The 20,535-nt window shown below is 34.2% G+C and overlaps 2 protein-coding genes and 1 pseudogene across 7 annotated transcripts in view; 2 read left to right on the top strand and 1 right to left on the bottom strand.

Moving 5' to 3' along the window:
• LOC128165893 (sodium-coupled monocarboxylate transporter 1-like) overlaps window positions 1-20,535 on the bottom strand; it is a 25,659-nt gene extending 5,124 nt beyond the window's left edge. Inside the window, exons 1-13 of one of the 4 annotated variants that reach the window (XM_052830831.1) lie at window positions 20,258-20,408; window positions 11,296-11,445; window positions 10,765-11,172; window positions 8,679-8,744; window positions 7,330-7,381; window positions 5,193-5,260; window positions 3,757-3,911; window positions 3,398-3,538; window positions 3,172-3,301; window positions 1,855-1,943; window positions 1,429-1,544; window positions 207-274; window positions 10-96 (exon numbers count right to left, since the gene is read on the bottom strand). In XM_052830831.1, coding sequence (XP_052686791.1) covers window positions 10-96; window positions 207-274; window positions 1,429-1,544; window positions 1,855-1,943; window positions 3,172-3,301; window positions 3,398-3,538; window positions 3,757-3,911; window positions 5,193-5,260; window positions 7,330-7,381; window positions 8,679-8,744; window positions 10,765-11,136 — 1,344 coding nt within the window. In that variant the 5' untranslated portion in view covers window positions 11,137-11,172; window positions 11,296-11,445; window positions 20,258-20,408. Of the gene's footprint in view, window positions 1-9; window positions 97-206; window positions 275-1,428; window positions 1,545-1,854; window positions 1,944-3,171; window positions 3,302-3,397; window positions 3,539-3,756; window positions 3,912-5,192; window positions 5,261-7,329; window positions 7,382-8,678; window positions 8,745-10,764; window positions 11,446-20,257; window positions 20,409-20,520 lie in introns of those variants that run through there. The other 3 variants (XM_052830833.1, XM_052830830.1, XM_052830832.1) reach the window with 3 other exon arrangements.
• Window positions 12,606-14,276, top strand: LOC128166021 (uncharacterized; annotated as a pseudogene).
• Window positions 14,317-19,534, top strand: LOC128165892 (uncharacterized). Of its 3 annotated transcripts, XM_052830827.1 has the most exons (3): window positions 15,007-15,091; window positions 16,550-16,675; window positions 17,535-19,534. In XM_052830827.1, the coding sequence occupies exons 2-3, from the start codon at window positions 16,594-16,596 to the stop codon at window positions 18,116-18,118; spliced, it is 666 nt and encodes a 221-aa protein (XP_052686787.1). In that variant the 5' UTR covers window positions 15,007-15,091; window positions 16,550-16,593; the 3' UTR covers window positions 18,119-19,534. The 3 variants fall into 3 exon arrangements, with proteins under 3 accessions (XP_052686788.1, XP_052686789.1, XP_052686787.1); XM_052830828.1 differs by lacking the exon at window positions 17,535-19,534 and having other exon boundaries at window positions 14,317-15,091; window positions 16,550-16,739; XM_052830829.1 differs by lacking the exon at window positions 16,550-16,675 and having other exon boundaries at window positions 14,319-15,091; window positions 17,535-17,742.

Here is a 20,535-nt window from a genome sequence, read left to right as displayed (position 1 = left end):
GGGACGTACCCATTTATTGGCCCATGGAAACATCATTCCTAAAATAAACAACCCCAGAAGAGGACCGCCTATCATTCCAAATAACGAAAGAGCGGCCTGGAAGGTAAAACAAAAACATATGAATGCATATTTTCTATCTATAACTATTAATTATGAGCAGTATGTACAACATGCATCAGTGAATTTTTCTGAATAAAAAGGCTGACCTGTAGAACGCCACCTAGGAGTGAGGCTACGTAGGTCAATCCCAGACATATAATCCCAAATACAAAAGCTGAAAAGTACAATACTTGGCGTCAAAAGTGCAATTATTGGCATTAAATTTTACAGTACATTTTCTATATGACTGATGCTTCTTAAGTATTTATTCATTTGAAACCAGACTGGCTTTGAAATATAATTATATAACAAGAAAAGATGTTCAACAAACTACTCGTCAAATCAACTTTAAAACTTTACAGATGATTTTTTAAGGGCGCAAACTGTATTCTTTAGTAAAGAAAAATTCAAACATTTTTTATAGTTTTGGAATAAATTTTTCCTATTGCCCTATATATTTTTATACAGAGATCTAATAATAGTCTATATATGATCCCGTCTACCCAGCCCTTTAAAAGAATCACTCAGATCTGTAATAATAATACATTGTTAGCGTGTCACTAAAACAAAAGGAAAAATACTTGATGGATTTGGTTCTGCTACTAACAAAATTTTAAAAAAGGTCATTATTACTCTGGAATCATAAAAATTCGTTGTGGTTCAAGTTTACTTTATTCATACCCCCACCTACCCCCCCCCCCCCCCCCCCCCACATTTTAGACAAATATGAACCAAGCTAATCCACGAGATTATGTCATCAAGAGAATACCCGCAAAGTTTACCGCCCCTCTTCCACACACAGAGTTATGCGTTCCCATTTAGTCGCTAGATTTGAATTTTGTTGAGTCATTGAATATCTTGAAGCTTCTTTTTGAGGATCTAATAACATCGTTTTGATAAAATGAAACACACCAGGAAACATCAAATATAGCTCTTCCTAATAAATGATGGCGTTGCCACGTTAAAAAGATATGTATCGACTTTTGTCACACAACAGCAATGTTAAACCCATTTATTACAGGGAGGTATCTGTAAGATTTCTTCTGATAAAACCAACAAAACAACAAACCTTTTCTGCTTAATGTAACACAAGCATTCAACACCAAACTTTAAGATTTTAACATTTGATTCTAAAGAATTTTTCATAACCATTAGTATAGCCGGTCTTGAGCTTCAAAACGTTTTAACTATCTGTTGAAGTCTCTGAGTTTATGTAGGGATCATTTTATTTGTATAAAAACCACTCAAAATCCTGTTGAGCTGAGGTATAGATTCAGTGGTTATTTTATATAAAGTAATGTATTCCTTTTCGACTAAATGGACACTTACCGAGCCCCTTTGACGTGTTGGTGGCTGCGTTCTCTGACAGGTCTTTGAACATGTATGCCTTGATAACGTCTTCTAACACCACAGCTGCTAGAGCGCTCAATCCAGAGGAGATGGTGCTGGGAATAAAACGTTAACGATTGAATGAAGAACACAACTTAGTTAGTATCATGTTTGTAGGAAAAGACATGTATCTTATATCATTTCTTTTTCCAAAAATCTCCTTTTCACAGTTTGAAGTTGAATTTCATGTACTTATACATATTATTATTTCCGTATAATCTTTGTTAAAAAGCCGCTCTAATTTTGATATCTCCTGCTTAAAGAGTGTTAAACAATGATAGAACGATAAACTATTTTTTAAGCTTTAAATTTTTCGATACACAGCTTTGGGTCCAATATTGAATAAATCTAAAGAATCATGCACACCTTAACGCTCCGCTGAATAAACATGCTACAAAGAGGCCTGGAAACCCCTTAAGGTGCCCCAACACATCCATCACAAAAAGAGGAAGCAACTGGTAAATGATAAACATATACAATATTACATGTATCATAATTCATATTAATTGTTTCTTAACATATATTTTTCTCATCAATCGTACATTTATCATACTAATTTTATAGATTGATGAAATCCAAAATTGCAATCAAATATCTCTACAATTAATTTGAAAATGGTATGGTAACCTAGTCACCAGTGGCACTAAAAGATTAGTAAATTGTACTAAGGCTTACAATACATAAAAGGAAGTAGATGTTCGTTTTTAGGTTTCCAAGTGACCAAAGTTTGATATCGGTGTCATATACGAGTAAGGATCATATCATTTGGTCTTAACGATGGTCATTATGTACATACATCTATATATGTATATATATATTATTCTTTTTTATGGAAGATCAGAATAAATCAAACGCCATGATTTTGATTTTACGTGCAAGTTATTCATTTTTAATTCGATCTTAATAAACGTTTTTTTTTCATTTCAATTTTGTCTATCATTGAATTTACATACATTTCAGTTCAACTCAAATAGTAAATGTAATATGTGTTTGTAAAGTAAAAGAACAAACTAACTGAACTTTGTATTATTTGTTGCCATATAAAGACATTGTCTGGTCAAGCATCTGATTCAATTCAATTTCTTTACTGCAGAAGACGTACCGTTTGAAACGATATTAAACAAGACATCTGTGAGCCAATGCTTACTAGTAATACCCCCGCTCTGATGTGAGTATGCAAAATAAGCAATTGGCACAAAAATAAGCGATTGGCACAAAAATATATCCCACAATATGGCATGCCTAAACAAATAGTGTGTTAAAATTTCAAGCATCAGCAATAAATAGTTGCTGAGAAGTCTTTGACGAAAATTTGTTTAAAAATCAATGCTAAAAATAAACAAAGTCGTCATTTAACAGGAAGTTGACGTCTGATTGGTACAAAAATAAAGTAAATAGTTGCTGAGAAAAATGCGAGAGAAATGTTTGTTACGGACAGACAGATAGACGGACGGGCAGACGGACAGACAGACACACAAGGGTAAAACAGTATACCCCCTTCTCCTTCGGAGCGAGAGTATAATTATTATAATTATAGAGCAAAACAGACAAAAGTGGAAGGCGAGTCCTTATAAATCTACATCAAATGCATAAACCATGCTTTTTGATATACATGTACATGTGATAAGATTTAAAGCTTCCAGGAAGAATCTTAAAAACGAGATGTGACACCAAAATTCTCACCTGATCAGATGTTTTAACAAGATTAAAAGAGAAGGGGTCACAGGTGCTGTAGAAAGCATAGACCACCATTCCAATCAGGCAACACAGATATAAGATGAGACACAGACCAGGGAAATTTAGCCAGATAGCTCTACAGCAAAAAAAAAAATAAAATCATCGTCATATTATGTTAGATACTCGTGCGCCCTTTCAAGGAATCAATGGATTTCATTAAAAGTGCACTCACATTTGGGCTTTCCTTAGAGAAGGACAGGTGCAATAGCGCTGGACCTGTGCCTGATTGACGCCATAGATGGCTACCCAGGTAAAGGTTCCACCAATCACCAGGGACCAGACACTATGTCGGACTTTGGGATCAGGACTAAAACTGAAAGAACAGTCAAACATGTTTTTATTATACCAAAGAAATCAATGACGAATTTATTCTTGATAAATTCAATATTTTTGTCGGGTAAGTAAGAACAAAGAAGGTAAAATCAAATAATCGTGAAACATCCCGACTTGTTGTGTTGAATAATATAAGTTTGAATAGTGGAATTATCATCATTTTAACATCATCTAAATAAACATAGCATCAAGGCTTACTCATCAAAATACACCCTTCCACTTTCTTCGGCCTTTTTCCATGCCTCATGAAACCCACCCAGCTCGATGTTACCCTGAATTAAGATAGCTAACAACCCTGCAAACATCATTCCTACTTGGAAAGAGTCGGTGAACAGTACAGCTTTCATACCACCCTGTAACAAACAAAGAGTCGGTGAAAAGAACAGCCTTTATGTCACCCTGTAACAAACAAATTGTTCTTTTTGCTTCTTGTAAGTTAAACTTATTGCCTTTATGTAATGTGCGTTATTCAGTTTGTGTGGTTACCTGGCGGCAGTTATTGACACGACGACGTCAAAAATAAATCATTCAGTGCTATAATATAAATCCATACAATATTTATCAATTTAAGAGATTGGTAACATATGACTCCGGTTAATCGATGAATATGATGTGTGCACAATGTTTATTTGAAAAATGAAGTGTCAAAACAAATATAACTGTGCGTCTAATTATTCATGTATAACTACTCAAAACTATTACTCTAGAGAAAGTCAAGTGGGTTTGTTTTTCAATACTTCACCAAATTAACTATTACTCCAAATTTTAATACAATCTATTTGTTATATAACTTCAACTCTATTTTCAACTTTGGACTCATCTATAGGTAAACGTTAAAACGTTTATAATACAGTAAGAAAAGAATGAAACGTATAGACATTTATAAACATACCTATCTACAACATTATCAAACATGAAAAAAGCTACAAGTAACTTAGATTAAGAAATACTACAATGTAGCTCCCTATCGCCCCAAAAAGTTTGAGTTTACTTTTTAACTAAATGTGAGGGATATTATACATCATCAACAAATAATGCTGCAATTACCTCACAAATTACAGGATAATTGAAATATACATTTAACGAGGTATATTCGGGGATTCTATGACGATTCAATTACCTAACGATGTGAGAATTCCGACACTTACCAAGTATCGAAGTAGTGTAACACTACATGTTCGTTCCGTATATTAAAAAAATATGTGTTTTATACGTTGCTTATAAGTTTTATACACAAAGAGGTTTTGAAACCTTTGACCAACAAAAACAGATTCACATCTCCTTATTCTGAACCAAAAATAATAACCATATTGTATGATCATATGACTTTTGACGAGTGGCAATCCCTACTAACAATACTGTCAGTATAGTGCCAGTATCACAATAACCAAGCTTACTTTAACGTTCATCATATGAACGCACTGTGGCAACGCACTTTGAAAAAAATTACGCACTTTGAAAAAAAATATTCAAAGTGCGTTAAATTTTTTTCCGAGTGCGTTCACTTGGCCCAAGATTTAACGCACTTTGAAATTTTTTTTCAAAGTGCGTAACATGCACATTGCATGGCAAAACATAAATAAATATTCTACATGAATACAACTAAGATAATATTGAAATGTAAGTTGACTTACTATTGTAGTATACAGTGTGCATACTATTCCCACCGAGATAACCGATCCCCATAACGTAAACCCCGTCACTGAAGATAAAAATAACAGCAAGTTAACATCATTCCCATACTATACTACTGTCTACAATAACAGCAAATTTACATCATTTCCATACTATACTACTGTCTACAATAACAGCAAGTTTACATCATTTCCATACTATACTACTGTCCACAATAACAGCAAGTTTACATCATTCACATAATGTTCTACTGTCTACAATTACAGCAAGTTTACATCATTTCCATACTATACTACTGTCCACAATAACAGCAAGTTTACATCATTTCCATATTATACTACTGTCTACAATAACAGCAAGTTTACATCATTCCCATACTGTTCTACTGTCTACAATAACAGCAAGTTTACATCATTCCCATACTGTTCTACTGTCTACAATAACCGCAAGTTTACATCATTTCCATACTATACTACTATCTACAATAACAGCAAGTTTACATCATTCCCATAATATACTACTGTCTACAATAACAGCAAGTTTACATCATTTCCATACTATACCACTGTCTACAATAACAGCAAGTTTACATCATTTCCATATTATACTACTGTCCACAATAACAGCAAGTTTACATCATTCCCATACTGTACTACTGTCTACAATAACAGAAGTTTACATCATTTCCATACTATACTAATGTCTACAATAACAGCAAGTTTACATCCTTTCCATTCTATACTAATTAATGTCCACAATAACAGCAAGTTTACATCATTTCCATACTATACTACTGTCTACAATAACAGCAAGTTTACATCATTCCCATACTGTTCTACTGTCTACAATAACAGCAAGTTTACATCATTTCCATACTATACTAATGTCTACAATAACAGCAAGTTTACATCATTTCCATACTATACTACTGTCTACAATAACAGCAAGTTTACATCATTTCCATACTATACTATTGTCTACAATAACAGCAAGTTTACATCATTTCCATACTATACTACTGTCTACAAAAACAGCAAGTTTACATCATTCCCATACTATACTATTGTCCACAATAACAGTAAGTTTACATCATACCCATACTATACTACTGTCCACAATAACAGCAAGTTTACATCATGCCCATACTATACTACTGTCCACAATAACAGCAAGTTTACATCATGCCCATACTATACTACTGTATACAATAACAGCAAGTTTACATCATGCCCAGACTATAATACTGTCCACAATAACAGCAAGTTTACACCATGCCCATACTATACTACTGTCCACAATAACAGCAAGTTTACATCATTCCCATACTATACTAATGTCTACAATAACAGCAAGTTTACATCATGCCCATACTATACTACTGTCCACAATAACAGCAAGTTTACATCATGTCCATACTATACTAAAGTCTACAATTACAGCAAGTTTACATCATTCCTATACTATACTACTGTCCACAATAACAGCAAGTTTACATCATGCCCATACTATACTAATGTTCACAATAACATCAAGTTTACATCATGCCCATACTATACTAATGTCCACAATAACAGCAAGTTTACATCATGTCCATACTATACTATTGTCCACACTATACTAATGTCCACAATAACAGCAAGTTTACATCATGCCCATACTATACTAATGTCCACAATAACATCAAGTTTACATCATTTCCATACTATACTACTGTCTACAATAACAGCAAGTTTACATCATTCCCATACTATACTACTGTCCACAATAACAGCAAGTTTACATCATGCCCATACTATACTACTGTCCACAATAACAGCAAGTTTACATCATTCCCATACAATACTAATGTCTACAATAACAGCAAGTTTTACATCATGCCCATACAATACTAATGTCCACAATAACAGCAAGTTTACATCATGCCCATACAATACTACTGTCCATAATAGCAGCAAGTTTACATCATTCCCATACTATACTAGTATTACTGTCCACAAGCTCCATGTAAAATCATTCATGAAGAAAAAAAGCAACCCTCAGCCTTCGATAAAAAATACCAACCTATTATATAAAAGATTGAAATAAATCATACTTAATTAGTTTAATGTTCTTCTGTAGATGCATGATGTGTATTACCTGAATTCAGGGCCAATGATGGGGCATAGAGCACTAGGGCCATGTACAACAACTAAACAAAAAGAAACAGCGGATAAACACTTTTATTTACAAACATGTCAAGTTGTTATAAATACGAACTAGTAAAACGTTGAAGAGGGCAACAGCTTCTTTTTAAATGACTGAATATTATAATGAAAACTTGGATTCTGTTGGTTCCTAAAATTTCAAATTTATTGAAGAAATTACAGAATGTCGAATTACATCTAAATAAAAATCATACTTGAAGTTAATTTTAGAAAATAAAATGTCAGACTGTAACATAGTAATATCTTATTAGATTACATAGTAAGACTGCTTTGAATTTTTATCGAATTATGATTTCCTAACAGAAAGTAACATACATGTATTTTAAGAATCCAATCAATTACTTGCTGCCAACTTTCTTTACAAATACATGTTTAAGAATCTCTCACCATGACATGATACTAAATATACAAAGGTTAATCCAAAAGTAATGTCACAGTTTTATTACATGTATAATAATGGAAAAATTAATTTTTAAACATAGTTTTTAATGTTGATATTTTACGCGGAGTTATCTATCAAATATTATTTCTCCCTCTATCAAAGAGCTAAGAAACTGCACGGGCGTTAAAGATTCAATGCATTTTAGTTTAGACTAAACTATTCAACTAGAAAAGGAACTGAAATCGTTAAATCAAATTTATAGGAAGAGAAAGTGAACAGAATGCCTTATAATTTTAAGCATTTGCGGCGATTATCATTACCTCGGGTTCTATATATTGTACGATACCTTCCGACAGAATGAGTATTTCGCTTTGAACATTTCAAATCTTCATTATTAATTAGATATTACATGTATATTGTGCGAGTGTTTGTCGCTGTAAGCGGAGTATTTATAATTTAAGTAGCATCTAGTGCGACATTACTTAAGTTTTGGCTCAACCTTCGTTTGTTAACGTATCCATCAATATACACATTGTTTCCACTTATCACAATTCTGTAAAGGATTAAATACAATGATAATTTGGTCGGGGTGTGGTCAAATCCAATAAAGCCCGAAGGGCTTTATGATAGATTTGACCAAGCTCTGGCCGAATGTATCACCTCATAATATTCAAAGAATGATTTCTTATTACTTAAATTTATATTAATTCCAATTTCGTTAAAATCCCTATTTTTTTCATTGCATATGCTATGTATTACTACGCGGCGCACCCAATACCGTGTTTCGGTAATGCTATATTTTTGTGTCGATCATCTTTTCTGAAACTTTTGGGTTATAGGCTTCAAAATTGATTCGTGATGTATTCACAGACAAAGACAGTTGAAAATGTAAGTATTACCATTTGTACGCAGAATGTCATTGAGCCTGCTGTTCTCACCCCTCGACTGAATCGGTGTTCCAGATACTGAAAACATAAAACAACAAAATCGGCATAATATAAAGGAAATGTAAAAAAAAATAGAAAGAAAGAAAGAAAAACCCTCAAACATTGGATGCAAATGCTAGGAACACTTTACAATAAATCAGTACATAAGATGCTCTAAACGTATCTTTTTAAACAATAAATCAGAACAAACTCACAAGATAGATAGATAGATAGATAGATAGATAGATAGATAGATAGATAGATAGATAGATAGATAGATAGATAGATAGATAGATAGATAGATAGATAGATAGATAGATAGATAGATAGATAGATAGATAGATAGATAGATAGATAGATAGATAGATAGATAGATAGATAGATAGATAGATAGATAGATAGATAGATAGATAGATAGATAGATAGATAGATAGATAGATAGATAGATAGATAGATAGATAGATAGATAGATAGATAGATAGATAGATAGATAGATAGATAGTGTAAAACAGATACTGTAATCACACCCCCCCCCCAATAAAAAATTAACAAAGAACATTATTTCTGATGCTACATGTATATGTTGACCAAAATATTAAATCAGGACAATCTTAAAATGCAGATGATTTCAGCATTAAAGTATAAAGTTGCCGCAAAGAGAAAATACTTTAGATATGAATTAACTTATTTTAAGGCAATCACCAATGAAACTAACACGGAACTAAAGGCATGATATAAATGAAGTCATTATTTACTGCCTCAATATGACATACATGATAAAGATTCAAAGCTACTTATTAAACATTATTCCAAATACGTAAATCCTGGGGTTTTTTTATTAGTCATAAAATTGAAATTAATGAAATGTTACGTGTTTTCTAAACCTCGAATTGTGACAGCAGCTATAAACAGGTTTAATAGGGAAATTTTATAGTGTTACATGCTTAACGGGATACCAATATCAATTTTTGAGTTGGAGATAAGATATAAAATATCTCATGTCTTATCCTTGGCGTTTTAATAAACGATGAAGAACCATATCGAACGCAAAGTGATAAGTGTAAAACTAAATATATGAAACCAACTAGGGGGATAAAATAGGGCGGTAAAAAGCCTGACATCAGCACACCTGTCAAATTTTCGACACTAGAGTAAGTTTCGCCTCTTTAAATAAAAATTTTACTTTATAATCAATATCACCATTAATGCATATATTTTCAAAGACAAGATAGTTTTCTATAACACAGTTAGAAAACCAGAACTGTGTTTCAAGGCCTATAAAAAAAGTTGTGTGTTTAGGGTAACACTGATGAAAAAATTAGGTTAGGTAGGTAGGGATTTTTTTTTTATTTTATCATATTTTTTTCTGCATGAATCCTAAGAATGTTTGTTTTTGTCATGTTTAAAAACAGATTTTTTAATAGGAATAATATAAAATTCACAATCGGATAAAGACAGACATCTAAAAATGGTAGGATGGGAGCATTTTTCTAGGTTAGGTCGGGTTACCCTAAACACACAACTTTTTTTAGGCCCTACTTAATTCCTGTATATATTGATATACGTGACCTAAACAGGTGAGTTCTTTGCATCTTTGATTTCTTCAGGTAATTTCGAAAAGTAGAGATTTGTTAAGTAATTTATCTTAAGTTTTTCTAAATACAATGTGCCTCCTAAATATTTACAAACGCGGGCTTCACGTTCACAATGTGTTTACTGAAATGTGCAAAATATTTTCCCGTTCACATAATTTTTTCCTGCTGGCGATCGTTTGCTATAAGGACACTTGTCTAACGTTGTGAACGATGTCAAGATCACAATTTAGAACTTTGTTTCACACTTGATTTTGAAAAGTGTATTACCTGCCATACAGGTGAAAATAACTACTTTCGTTGATAATATACGTTCAGGTGAAAATTTAGTTGACAGTGCGAGAGATACCAGAGCTCCGAGAATTGATAATGCTACTAGGCACTGACAAGCGACAGATGTAGGCTTGATGTACACAACTTTTGTCAATGAAAATATGCATGATGTATTAAATAAAAACAGAAATTACCTCATACGCACTCCTTACTCTTAGTTGATAAAAGATAGGCATAAACACATGGGCAGCCCCAAAAGCAACAAACAGATAGGATAACCCTATCCAATAGTACATCGTAGTGTAATTGTACATCTCTGCCGGGGTCCCCAGGATTGTGATAGCGGACATAAAGCTAGCCAGGAGGGAGAGAGCCACCGGGAAGGGACTCATTTCTCCCCCCGCCATCAGGAAGGTCTTGGTGTTATTATGCTTTCTGTCTTTGATGGCAAAGAAAAGTCCGATACCAGCAGAAATCACCAATAATAGTCCAAACAACACATAGTCCACCTCCGTGAAATGGGTAATTTTCCCTGTCTGGATACTGAATAGTTTTTCGTTGGACATCTTTGAAGTTACACACTTTACACCTGTGTCGATTACCTGAGTAAAAATGAAAAGTCAAACAAAGCTGGATTTTCCCAGATTAACATTCACAAATTAAGTTCATAGTAATTTACAAATGCAACGTCACATATTACAATCCTTGATGGAATAATGAATCACCTGTTTATTGTGAATTGTTTCTTAGATATGAATTTTAGTATTGCAGGTACAGGTAGATATCATGCACCGCTAAAAGTTAAATTGTAAGTGATCCACCGTGTGCCCGCTCCGTGTCCACATAACCAGCCAGTGTCACAGATACTTTGGTTACTAAGGGATTAAGAACATATAGGTACAGTCAAGTTAAAGTTAATTATCTCTTTCATGTTCGATAAGACATCACAAAATATATCAAAATAAATCATGCATAACTGATATTGACAATGTGACGAAACATATCTATGTGTGTATGTGGAGGGGAGGGATGAAAAAACTGCAAAACTGTCCACTTAAACTAACCTGTATAACTGGGAGGGTGTTATTGATATTCTCTGGACCCCTTCCCCAGTCCCTTTCCCCTGTTAACGCTTAGCTAAGGTGTAGAAAATAATGCAATGGGACATCCAATGTGCTTATGCAAGTATTTTACAAAGTATTTTACATGACAACAGTGTACAGGTTTTTATAACAATATATTTATTTTTAAAAATATTTTTTTTTAAAAGTAATCACATGACAAGATATCATTTTGATCACATGTTTAACATCTTAGTCATTTAGCGATGCATTCAGTGAATTTTACGAGAAAAGTTTGCTTCATTTTCGTTTAATATTTCTTACGCTAAGAAAAAAATTCTATCGTCAAAGTCCGTTTCTGAGATTATCTGGAATGAGAGAAGAAACTTTAAACCATATCCAAAAATTCAATTCAAATTGTGTTAGTGTAGACACACAGTTTACTTAGTGTTTAATGAAATTGCATAATTCTTAACATGAAAATATTTCAGTAGGTAACCATCATTTCATAAAGAAATTAATTTCTACCAGAGCACAGTACACGCTTAATTCTTTTCTAAGTCTTTAAAGAAATTATGAAAATGTTAACCTTAAGCTTAACTTAACTGAAGTTCTTGATTTTTATGAAAACGTTTCATATCAAAAAGGTTTTATTTTTGATATGGATAAAACTGAGAGGATGTAACAACAGCTAATCAATGTGTAACATTTGGTCATGGTCTTACATGTAAAATATATAGATGGCGTGTGGGTTACTGTTCAGTACTAATAATGAAGTAATTACACAATTTCAAAAAAGGTAGTTGGTTGTTAGTTGAGAAGGGGTGGTTATGGTCCTATACATTTATGTACATTTATGTACATTCATTATCAATGTAGCTTAATAAAATCAATTAAATTACTCTTTTTCCTCCTTGTTATGTTTCAAGAAGAGCAGAAACTATTATGAAATAAATTTTGAGCATGCACCAAACTCCACGAGCTGGCGGCCCTGACATTTTCAATTTTAGTAAAAACCCATTTGTTTTAAGTCTACCGAATCAAGTTTATCTAATACATCATGTTTCAAGAATTAGATAATATGATTAAATCCCTTTTAAATATATTTAAGGAAAAAGAAATCATTCTTAGAATATTATGAGGTGATTATTTTGGTCGGGGCGTGGTCAAAGCCAGAAGGGCTTTATGATAGATTTGACCACGTCCGACCGAAATAATCACCTCATATATATTCAAAGAATGATTTCTTATTACATGTACTTATATTTATATTATTTCCAATTTCTACACTTTAAAACAACATTTTAAAGCCACTATTTTTCCATGTAGCACATGCTATGTATTACTACGCAGCGGAGCCAATACCGTTTTAGGTCATGCTTTAAGACACACCCATTTGGTGTTGCTCATTTATGAAATATTTCTGAAATAATTGGGTTTTAGGCTTTCAGAATCAATTTGATTCGTAATGGTATCACAGATAAAGACAGCTGAAAATGTAAATATTTTAATGAAAAATAATATTGATAAAAGTATAACGTTAAAATAAACAAATTTATTGATGAAACAATTATACACTTATTTTGAAATCCCAATTTTTTAAATTAACACTTGTTTATTTATGCATATTACGTATTATCGAATGATTGAAATGCCGCCATGGCGGTCTAAAAGGATGAAAATTGATATGACAAGGCCAGTGAAAGTCCAACGGCAAGAACCAGGGAGCAGCGGCCCAATGGTATAATGGACGACGGCCCATCAGAACTGGTGCAAACCAATTCGGAGAACACAAAACCCTCAGGGTCATCGGCATCATCTTCACATGCCATATGCATAGACGATATTCCGCTAGCCGCTCCATCGGTCCACAACATGCAAGGTATGCACGTTAGCAATGCCAAAAATAAAAAATAAGAAAATAGAAGGGCAGTATATTGATCTGGCCTCTCTATTGTCCTCTAGACCTGGAGGGGATGAAAAGAAATTAATCGTAAATAATATGGGGGAGGGGGGATATCCAAGGATGCTTACCCAAAAAGGGTTGACACCAAAGAACAATGGACTGATATCATGTTTATATTAGCTGCGATTTATCTAAGTGACCACCCTGCTACATGTAAATCCACATAGAGCTTTTGAAATACATGTAGTGTGTTAGAATGGGCGCTAATAGGGGAGCAGTGGGATGGAAAGAATATGATGTCCAGCATAGGTTACGTAAGGCTCATAATCCAGCAACATCACGGGGGAAAGATGATTCTGATCTCTGGTTAATGTACATGACCCCAACTTCAACTTTAATGCTCCTCAAACACTGCACAGAGCTACATCTATAGGAAAGTGCTACAACCTCAATTTCATAAGGTCTTGTGAAAAGTTTCCTTGCACGTAAACTGATAGTTAATTACGTTCCAGTGCCAAGCATGCCATGCTACACTGCACTCTTGCACAAACAAATCACATGCATAATTTTCGTGCCCCCAGATTCCCAATATAACATGCTAACAATCAACCCAGGACAAAACAATCGCATTTCAGGGAACCACATGCAGAACACCAACAACCAGGGCCCCCGTTTCAGATTTACAAACCCGCAAAGGCTTGGGGCCTCGGTAAAACTCCCATTAAACTCCCTGCACTAGAGAAGTATTTGTCATGTTTATCCAAATACTCAGACTGCAAAATATTATTGTTAGGATTTTCACAGGTTTTTAAATATAATTAGGTTTATCAAATATGGATAAACCCTGTTATTTCATGCAGTTAAGCATATTGTTTGGGGCAAGAACTATAACTCTAGTAATGTTAATTCAAGGGCAATAACTCTACACTTCCTGGTGTTGGAGCGTGCGCGTTAAGCTCTTCCTTTTATATTCAACTGTTCCCTGAGTCGGTCACAAAAAATCAACTAGAGAAATAATCAAGTTTTATCGTATTAATCGGCGAGTTTTATTACTTTATACCGGCATATTATTTCAATATCATGCTGAGGGTAAGGAACCAAAGGGCATCTAAGGCGAGAAGCCCATACGCAGCCGTGCCAAATGGAACAAATACAGTTGCCTCGAGTAGTGTATTGGCACGAGGTCGTCGCGGAAATCGTCGAGGAGGTCAAGTGAGACAGCCCGTTGCAAACATCTCCAATATTAATGCTCCTCCGACACAAGCGACTCCTCCAACACCTGCGGCTCCGACGACACCAGCGACACAGGCGTCAACTGAAGCAGGCCAGGGAATGTCACGGAGCGGGATGATTGGGATGATTCCTCACAACATGCCGCCCATAGTTAACCCCACCCCTGACGCACCAAGTGCGTTGTCGTCACATGTTCCCACCAACATGAATCAAGGAATCGACAACAAACCACAGGACGGCAAACCTACATGTAACTTGTTACATAAATTATGGGATATTGGCAGCACTCCAATCAATACATCTAACTTCGATTCTTTACTGGTAAATTACCCAAACAAAGAAATAGCAACAGTTCTATCAAATGGGTTTAAAAATGGGTTTTCACTTCAATATACAGGCATTAGAAAAAAGGTTGAATTTAAAAACATGATATCTGCAGAGGAACATGCTGTTGAGTTACATGAAAAAATAAAGAAAGAAATAAAATTGGGTAGAATTTTAGGCCCCTTTCCCTGTCCACCTATTTCAAATTTGCGGTGTAATCCTATTGGTATCCTCCCCAAAAAGCAAGGAGGGTGGCGTATGATTTCTAATTTATCACACCCAGTGGGTAATAGTATCAATGATCACATTGATCAGCAATATTGTTCAGTGTCGTACTCTACATTTGATCAAGCCTTGTCACTGATTCAGGAGATGGGGGAGGGTGCATTAATGGCCAAAATGGACATTTCAAGTGCTTTTAGATTGTTGCCAGTCTGTCCTGAAGATTTCTGCTTGCTAGGTTTCAAGTTTTTAAATTCATATTATGTGGACAAATGCTTGCCAATGGGTTGCTCAATTTCATGTTCATTATTTGAGATGTTCTCTTCCTTCCTTCACTGGGAGCTGCAGCAAAGGTCAAATTCAAGGGGGATCATTCATTATTTAGATGATTTTTTATTTATAGGTAGAGCAAACACAGCTGATTGTGAGATGTTAATGGCTCATATGATAAAGTTATCTGAAATTTTAGGGATCCCATTAGCTCCAGAAAAAACAGAAGGTCCATGTACATCTATTTGTTTCTTAGGATTAGGCATTGACACAGTTTCAAGAACTATTTTCATTCCAAAAAATAAAGTTACTGAACTTTTGGAAAAAATTAATGATGCTTTAAGTTGTAAAAAGGTCACCGTTAAAAAATTACAGTCATTAGCAGGGTCACTAGCATTTGTGGTTAAAGCTTTGCCCTCAGGAAGAGCATTTTGTCGTCGTGTATATGCGGCTTTAGCAGGAGGTAAAAAATCTTTCCATTTCATAAGAATTTCAAAAGAAATCAGATTGGATTTAGAAATGTGGGTAGAATTTCTTACAAAGTTTAATGGATTAACCCCTTTTCCATCTTTGACATGGCAAGATGATGAGACACTCAAATTTTATACAGATAGCTCAGGTTCAGTAGGTTGTGGGGTTATATTTGGCAGTCAGTGGTGTTATTTGGCTTGGCCTTCACATTGGTTTTATGAGACAACAAAAGATATTACTTTTCTTGAACTTGTGCCTATTGTTTTGGGAGTTTTTATTTGGGCAGAACAACTCTATGCAAAAAAGTTATTGTTGCATATTGACAATTTCTCATTAGTTCATATTATTAATCAAAAGTCTTCAAAAAATAACAGGGTCATGGTTTTGATTCGAGCGTTGGTATTGTATACCCTTAGGTATAATATCCAGGTTAGAGCTATACATGTTCCGGGAAAAAATAACAATATAGCAGATGCTATTTCTCGCTTTCAGTGGTCAAGATTCCGACAGTTGGCTCCTACAGCAGACAATTTTCCATGTCAAATTCCTGCTCCATTTTGGGAGATTATTCATCAACTATAGATCAACTGTTAGAAGCCAGTATATCTGAAAACTCAAGTAAAGTTTATAAACAAGGCATCCAAGCAATTTTTAATTTCAGAGTTCAAGCTTCCTTTGAGCATTTGTGGCCACCACCTATAGATCATATAGTAATGTTTATAGCTTATATGAAGGAATCTGGATTTGCATTTTCAACAGCAAAATCTTATATGGCTGGTTTGAGTTTTGTTGTAAATTTACATGGTTGGCAGAATGCTACAGAATCCTTTTTGGTCAAAAAGTTGTTAGCAGGATTTAAAAGGTCATGCAGAACTCAGGACATTAGACAACCAATTACATTGTCTTTATTAACACAAATTACCAGTATCATTCCACATTTAACTATTTCTTCGTATGAAGCACATTTATTTCAGTCAGCATTTCTCATTGCATTTTTTGCTTTATTGAGAGTAAGTGAACTAGTGGCATTGGAAAGAAATCATGTTCAAATGTTGGAGGATGAATTTATAGTTTTTGTGGGTTGCTCAAAAACAGATCAATTTGGTAATGGTTCATCCATTAGAATACCCAAAACACCAGATTCTTTTTTGATGTTTCAAATTTTTCAAAAATTTCAAAGTCATAGGCAATGCATTCAAGCAACACATCTATTTGCCCACTGCAATACTAAACCATTGACTCAATATCAATTTTCATCCATGCTGTATAAATCCTTAAAATTCCTAGAGGTACCTACAAATTCATTCAAGTCGCACTCATTTAGGATTGGAGGTGCAACTTACCTGTACTTAAAAGGGGTTTCTGAAATACAAATCAAGCACATGGGTAGATGGAGTTCCTCAGCTTTCAAATCCTACATAAGACCATGTTAATAGTATTTATAGTTTTATGCTGTGAAATCATACATAAATTTCAGATTCAGTTTGGATCATTGGCTCATCTATTATTCATTGGGCACAGAAATATGCAGAGACCACAAATCAGTTAAACCTTGGATTAAACCACTTTACCATTAATTGGAATGGTAGAAGGGGAATGGTTTGGGAGTACTTGTATACAACTGTGTCAAGTATGTTAATAGCTAATAAACAACCAACTATTTTGATAATTCACTGCGGGGGTAATAATATTGGGGACCCTCAAAATACCCTAAAAGGTATTCAAAAATTCATGAAACTAACTTTATCTCAAATAGCAGACCTCTTGCCAAACACTCTCATTGTATGGTCACATATATTACCTAGAAGTAATTGGAGGCAGTCTTTATCAACCATTGAAGGTGAAAACTCTAGGCGTAGAATAAATAGTGCCATTGCAACATTTGTTTTGAAAAAGCTTAATGGTGCATCTATCAAATATCCAGATATCCAGATAACTCAAAAGCGATTATTTAGATTAGATGGTGTGCATTTGTCAGATCTGGGTAACAATATATACATAAATTCCCTGAAAAATGCTATTGTGCAGTTTGTGACATCTTCCTCTCGCACCTATCCTTAAAATATACTAGCTGATATATCTGTGGCAAGTCATGGTCCGTTTAATTATCTATCTTATTATATATCATATACATATATCTGAATCTAGAATGTCCAAGTACAGACATTCTTATGTATCATATCTACAGGTGTCATTGTTGTCAAAATTGCCGCCTGGTATTGGCGGATGGTTCACGTGACAGTGTCCGTGATCCATTTGGCATAATTTTGATTAGAATACTGTCTCCGTGGGGCACTGTTTTTTCCAGGCTCCTCGGGTCAAGAGAGTATTTCTAATATTGTATATTACATATATATATTTGATATATGCTGCCATATTGTTTGAACGGCGCATGTCGAGTTCAATGTACATGTATGAAATCTATCTGATGTACATGTACTATATATCTGACTGATATCTATCTGATATTCATGTACTTATCTAATTTTTCCACATTTGATTAAACGGCCATGACAACTACGCCAAACAAACAAAAGTCTATTTAGTTTTGTATATACATCAGGGTAAATATCTGAATCATAATTGTCTGTTGTTATGAAATTGCTATTAGCTAGAAACATGAAAAGCATATTTATTTGGGCAAAGGTCATGAAATAATTAGGTTTATCAAATATGGATAAACCCTGTTATTTCATGCAGTTAAGCATATTGTTTGGGGCAAGAACTATAACTCTAGTAATGTTAATTCAAGGGCAATAACTCTACACTTCCTGGTGTTGGAGCGTGCGCGTTAAGCTCTTCCTTTTATATTCAACTGTTCCCTGAGTCGTTCACAAAAAATCCCCTCCCACCCAAACCCATTATTTAGAATTAGGTTGCATGGTTATAATTTATTATAAATTTCCATTTAAACTACTTGTGAATAGTTGCATAGGTATTGTTTTTGTACAATTATAAATTGTGAATAGTTTTTTCGGGTTGAGTTTTCTTTTGCAGCGTCATGGCCATGAAGAATAGAAGAAAGATGTGCTGGAAAGTGAATATGGACAAAGAATGGTTTTGCAGGTCATCTGTATTCAAGGACTCGGCAACAAAGTGCATAATTTTGATTAGAATACTGTCTCCGTGGGGCACTGTTTTTTCCAGGCTCCTCGGGTCAAGAGAGTATTTCTAATATTGTATATTACATATATATATTTGATATATGCTGCCATATTGTTTGAACGGCGCATGTCGAGTTCAATGTACATGTATGAAATCTATCTGATGTACATGTACTATATATCTGACTGATATCTATCTGATATTCATGTACTTATCTAATTTTTCCACATTTGATTAAACGGCCATGACAACTACGCCAAACAAACAAAAGTCTATTTAGTTTTGTATATACATCAGGGTAAATATCTGAATCATAATTGTCTGTTGTTATGAAATTGCTATTAGCTAGAAACATGAAAAGCATATTTATTTGGGCAAAGGTCATGAAATAATACACGGGGCAAAGAATTCACATTCATTCAAAACAATTGATATCGGCGTATGAACATCACAACAAACTTAAAGAAAAAATAATGAAGGAAGTAGAATCAGGACGGTTCAGGGATCGACAATTATTCAGATTTTGTGCAGATTGCGAACGACGCAGTAGTTTGTATTTGCAAAACTGAAATATTGCGTTTTTAGAATCGTGTCGGTTATACGGGTTTGCTCGAAATTCTGTACAATTGGCATAACATTTAGTTAATGATTCCGATATAAAAAGCGAGTCGAGCTATACGAAAGGCAAAAAAGTACACAATCTTTTTGTGAAGAATGATCATCGAGAAGGTAATTATTTAAGATCAGACTTCTAGAACAGACAGAGATAACAAGTTAATTGAGTAGTCGTGCACCAGAAAGGAAGGGACCCTCCCTAGCCAAATACCGTAGTACAAGGGCAATGTTTTGCGGGGGTTTCCCCCTTTCTCTTCCAAATCAGATAAAGACAAAAAATGCTGTATAAAACGTCCAGAAAAACACCCCACCATGTTGAATATTGACTTTCCAAAGCAACAGCTGTTTTAATATTGACAAATTTGAATTAAGAGTTTTTGACTGAGGTATATCAAATCATAAAGAACGGGTTTGAAATTGGTTTCTGCGACCATAACGATTTATAGCAATATTTCTTGATATGGAATAAAAGATACTCACGTGTATGACAAAAGCTACATCAAAACGCTATGCAGATAATGACCGAATTCGGTGTAATACATTCAAAATTATGTAGTTTCGCTTTATGATTAAATCCGTCTTAGCTGCACAGCCGATTGATTACCTGCAAAACTACACAAAACTTGCACAGGTAAACTCTGGTGTGTACAGCGGTATGCTTTTGGCATACTTTTCTGGGGTCATAAAACATTGAAACATTAATCAAATATTACATATGACAAAAGACAGATTTGAGAACTTACAGCAATATTGCATCT

Source organism: Crassostrea angulata, chromosome 10 (genome assembly GCF_025612915.1).
Source record: "Crassostrea angulata isolate pt1a10 chromosome 10, ASM2561291v2, whole genome shotgun sequence".
Lineage (NCBI taxonomy): Eukaryota > Metazoa > Mollusca > Bivalvia > Ostreida > Ostreidae > Magallana > Magallana angulata.
This window is presented reverse-complemented; position numbering and strand designations above follow the sequence as displayed.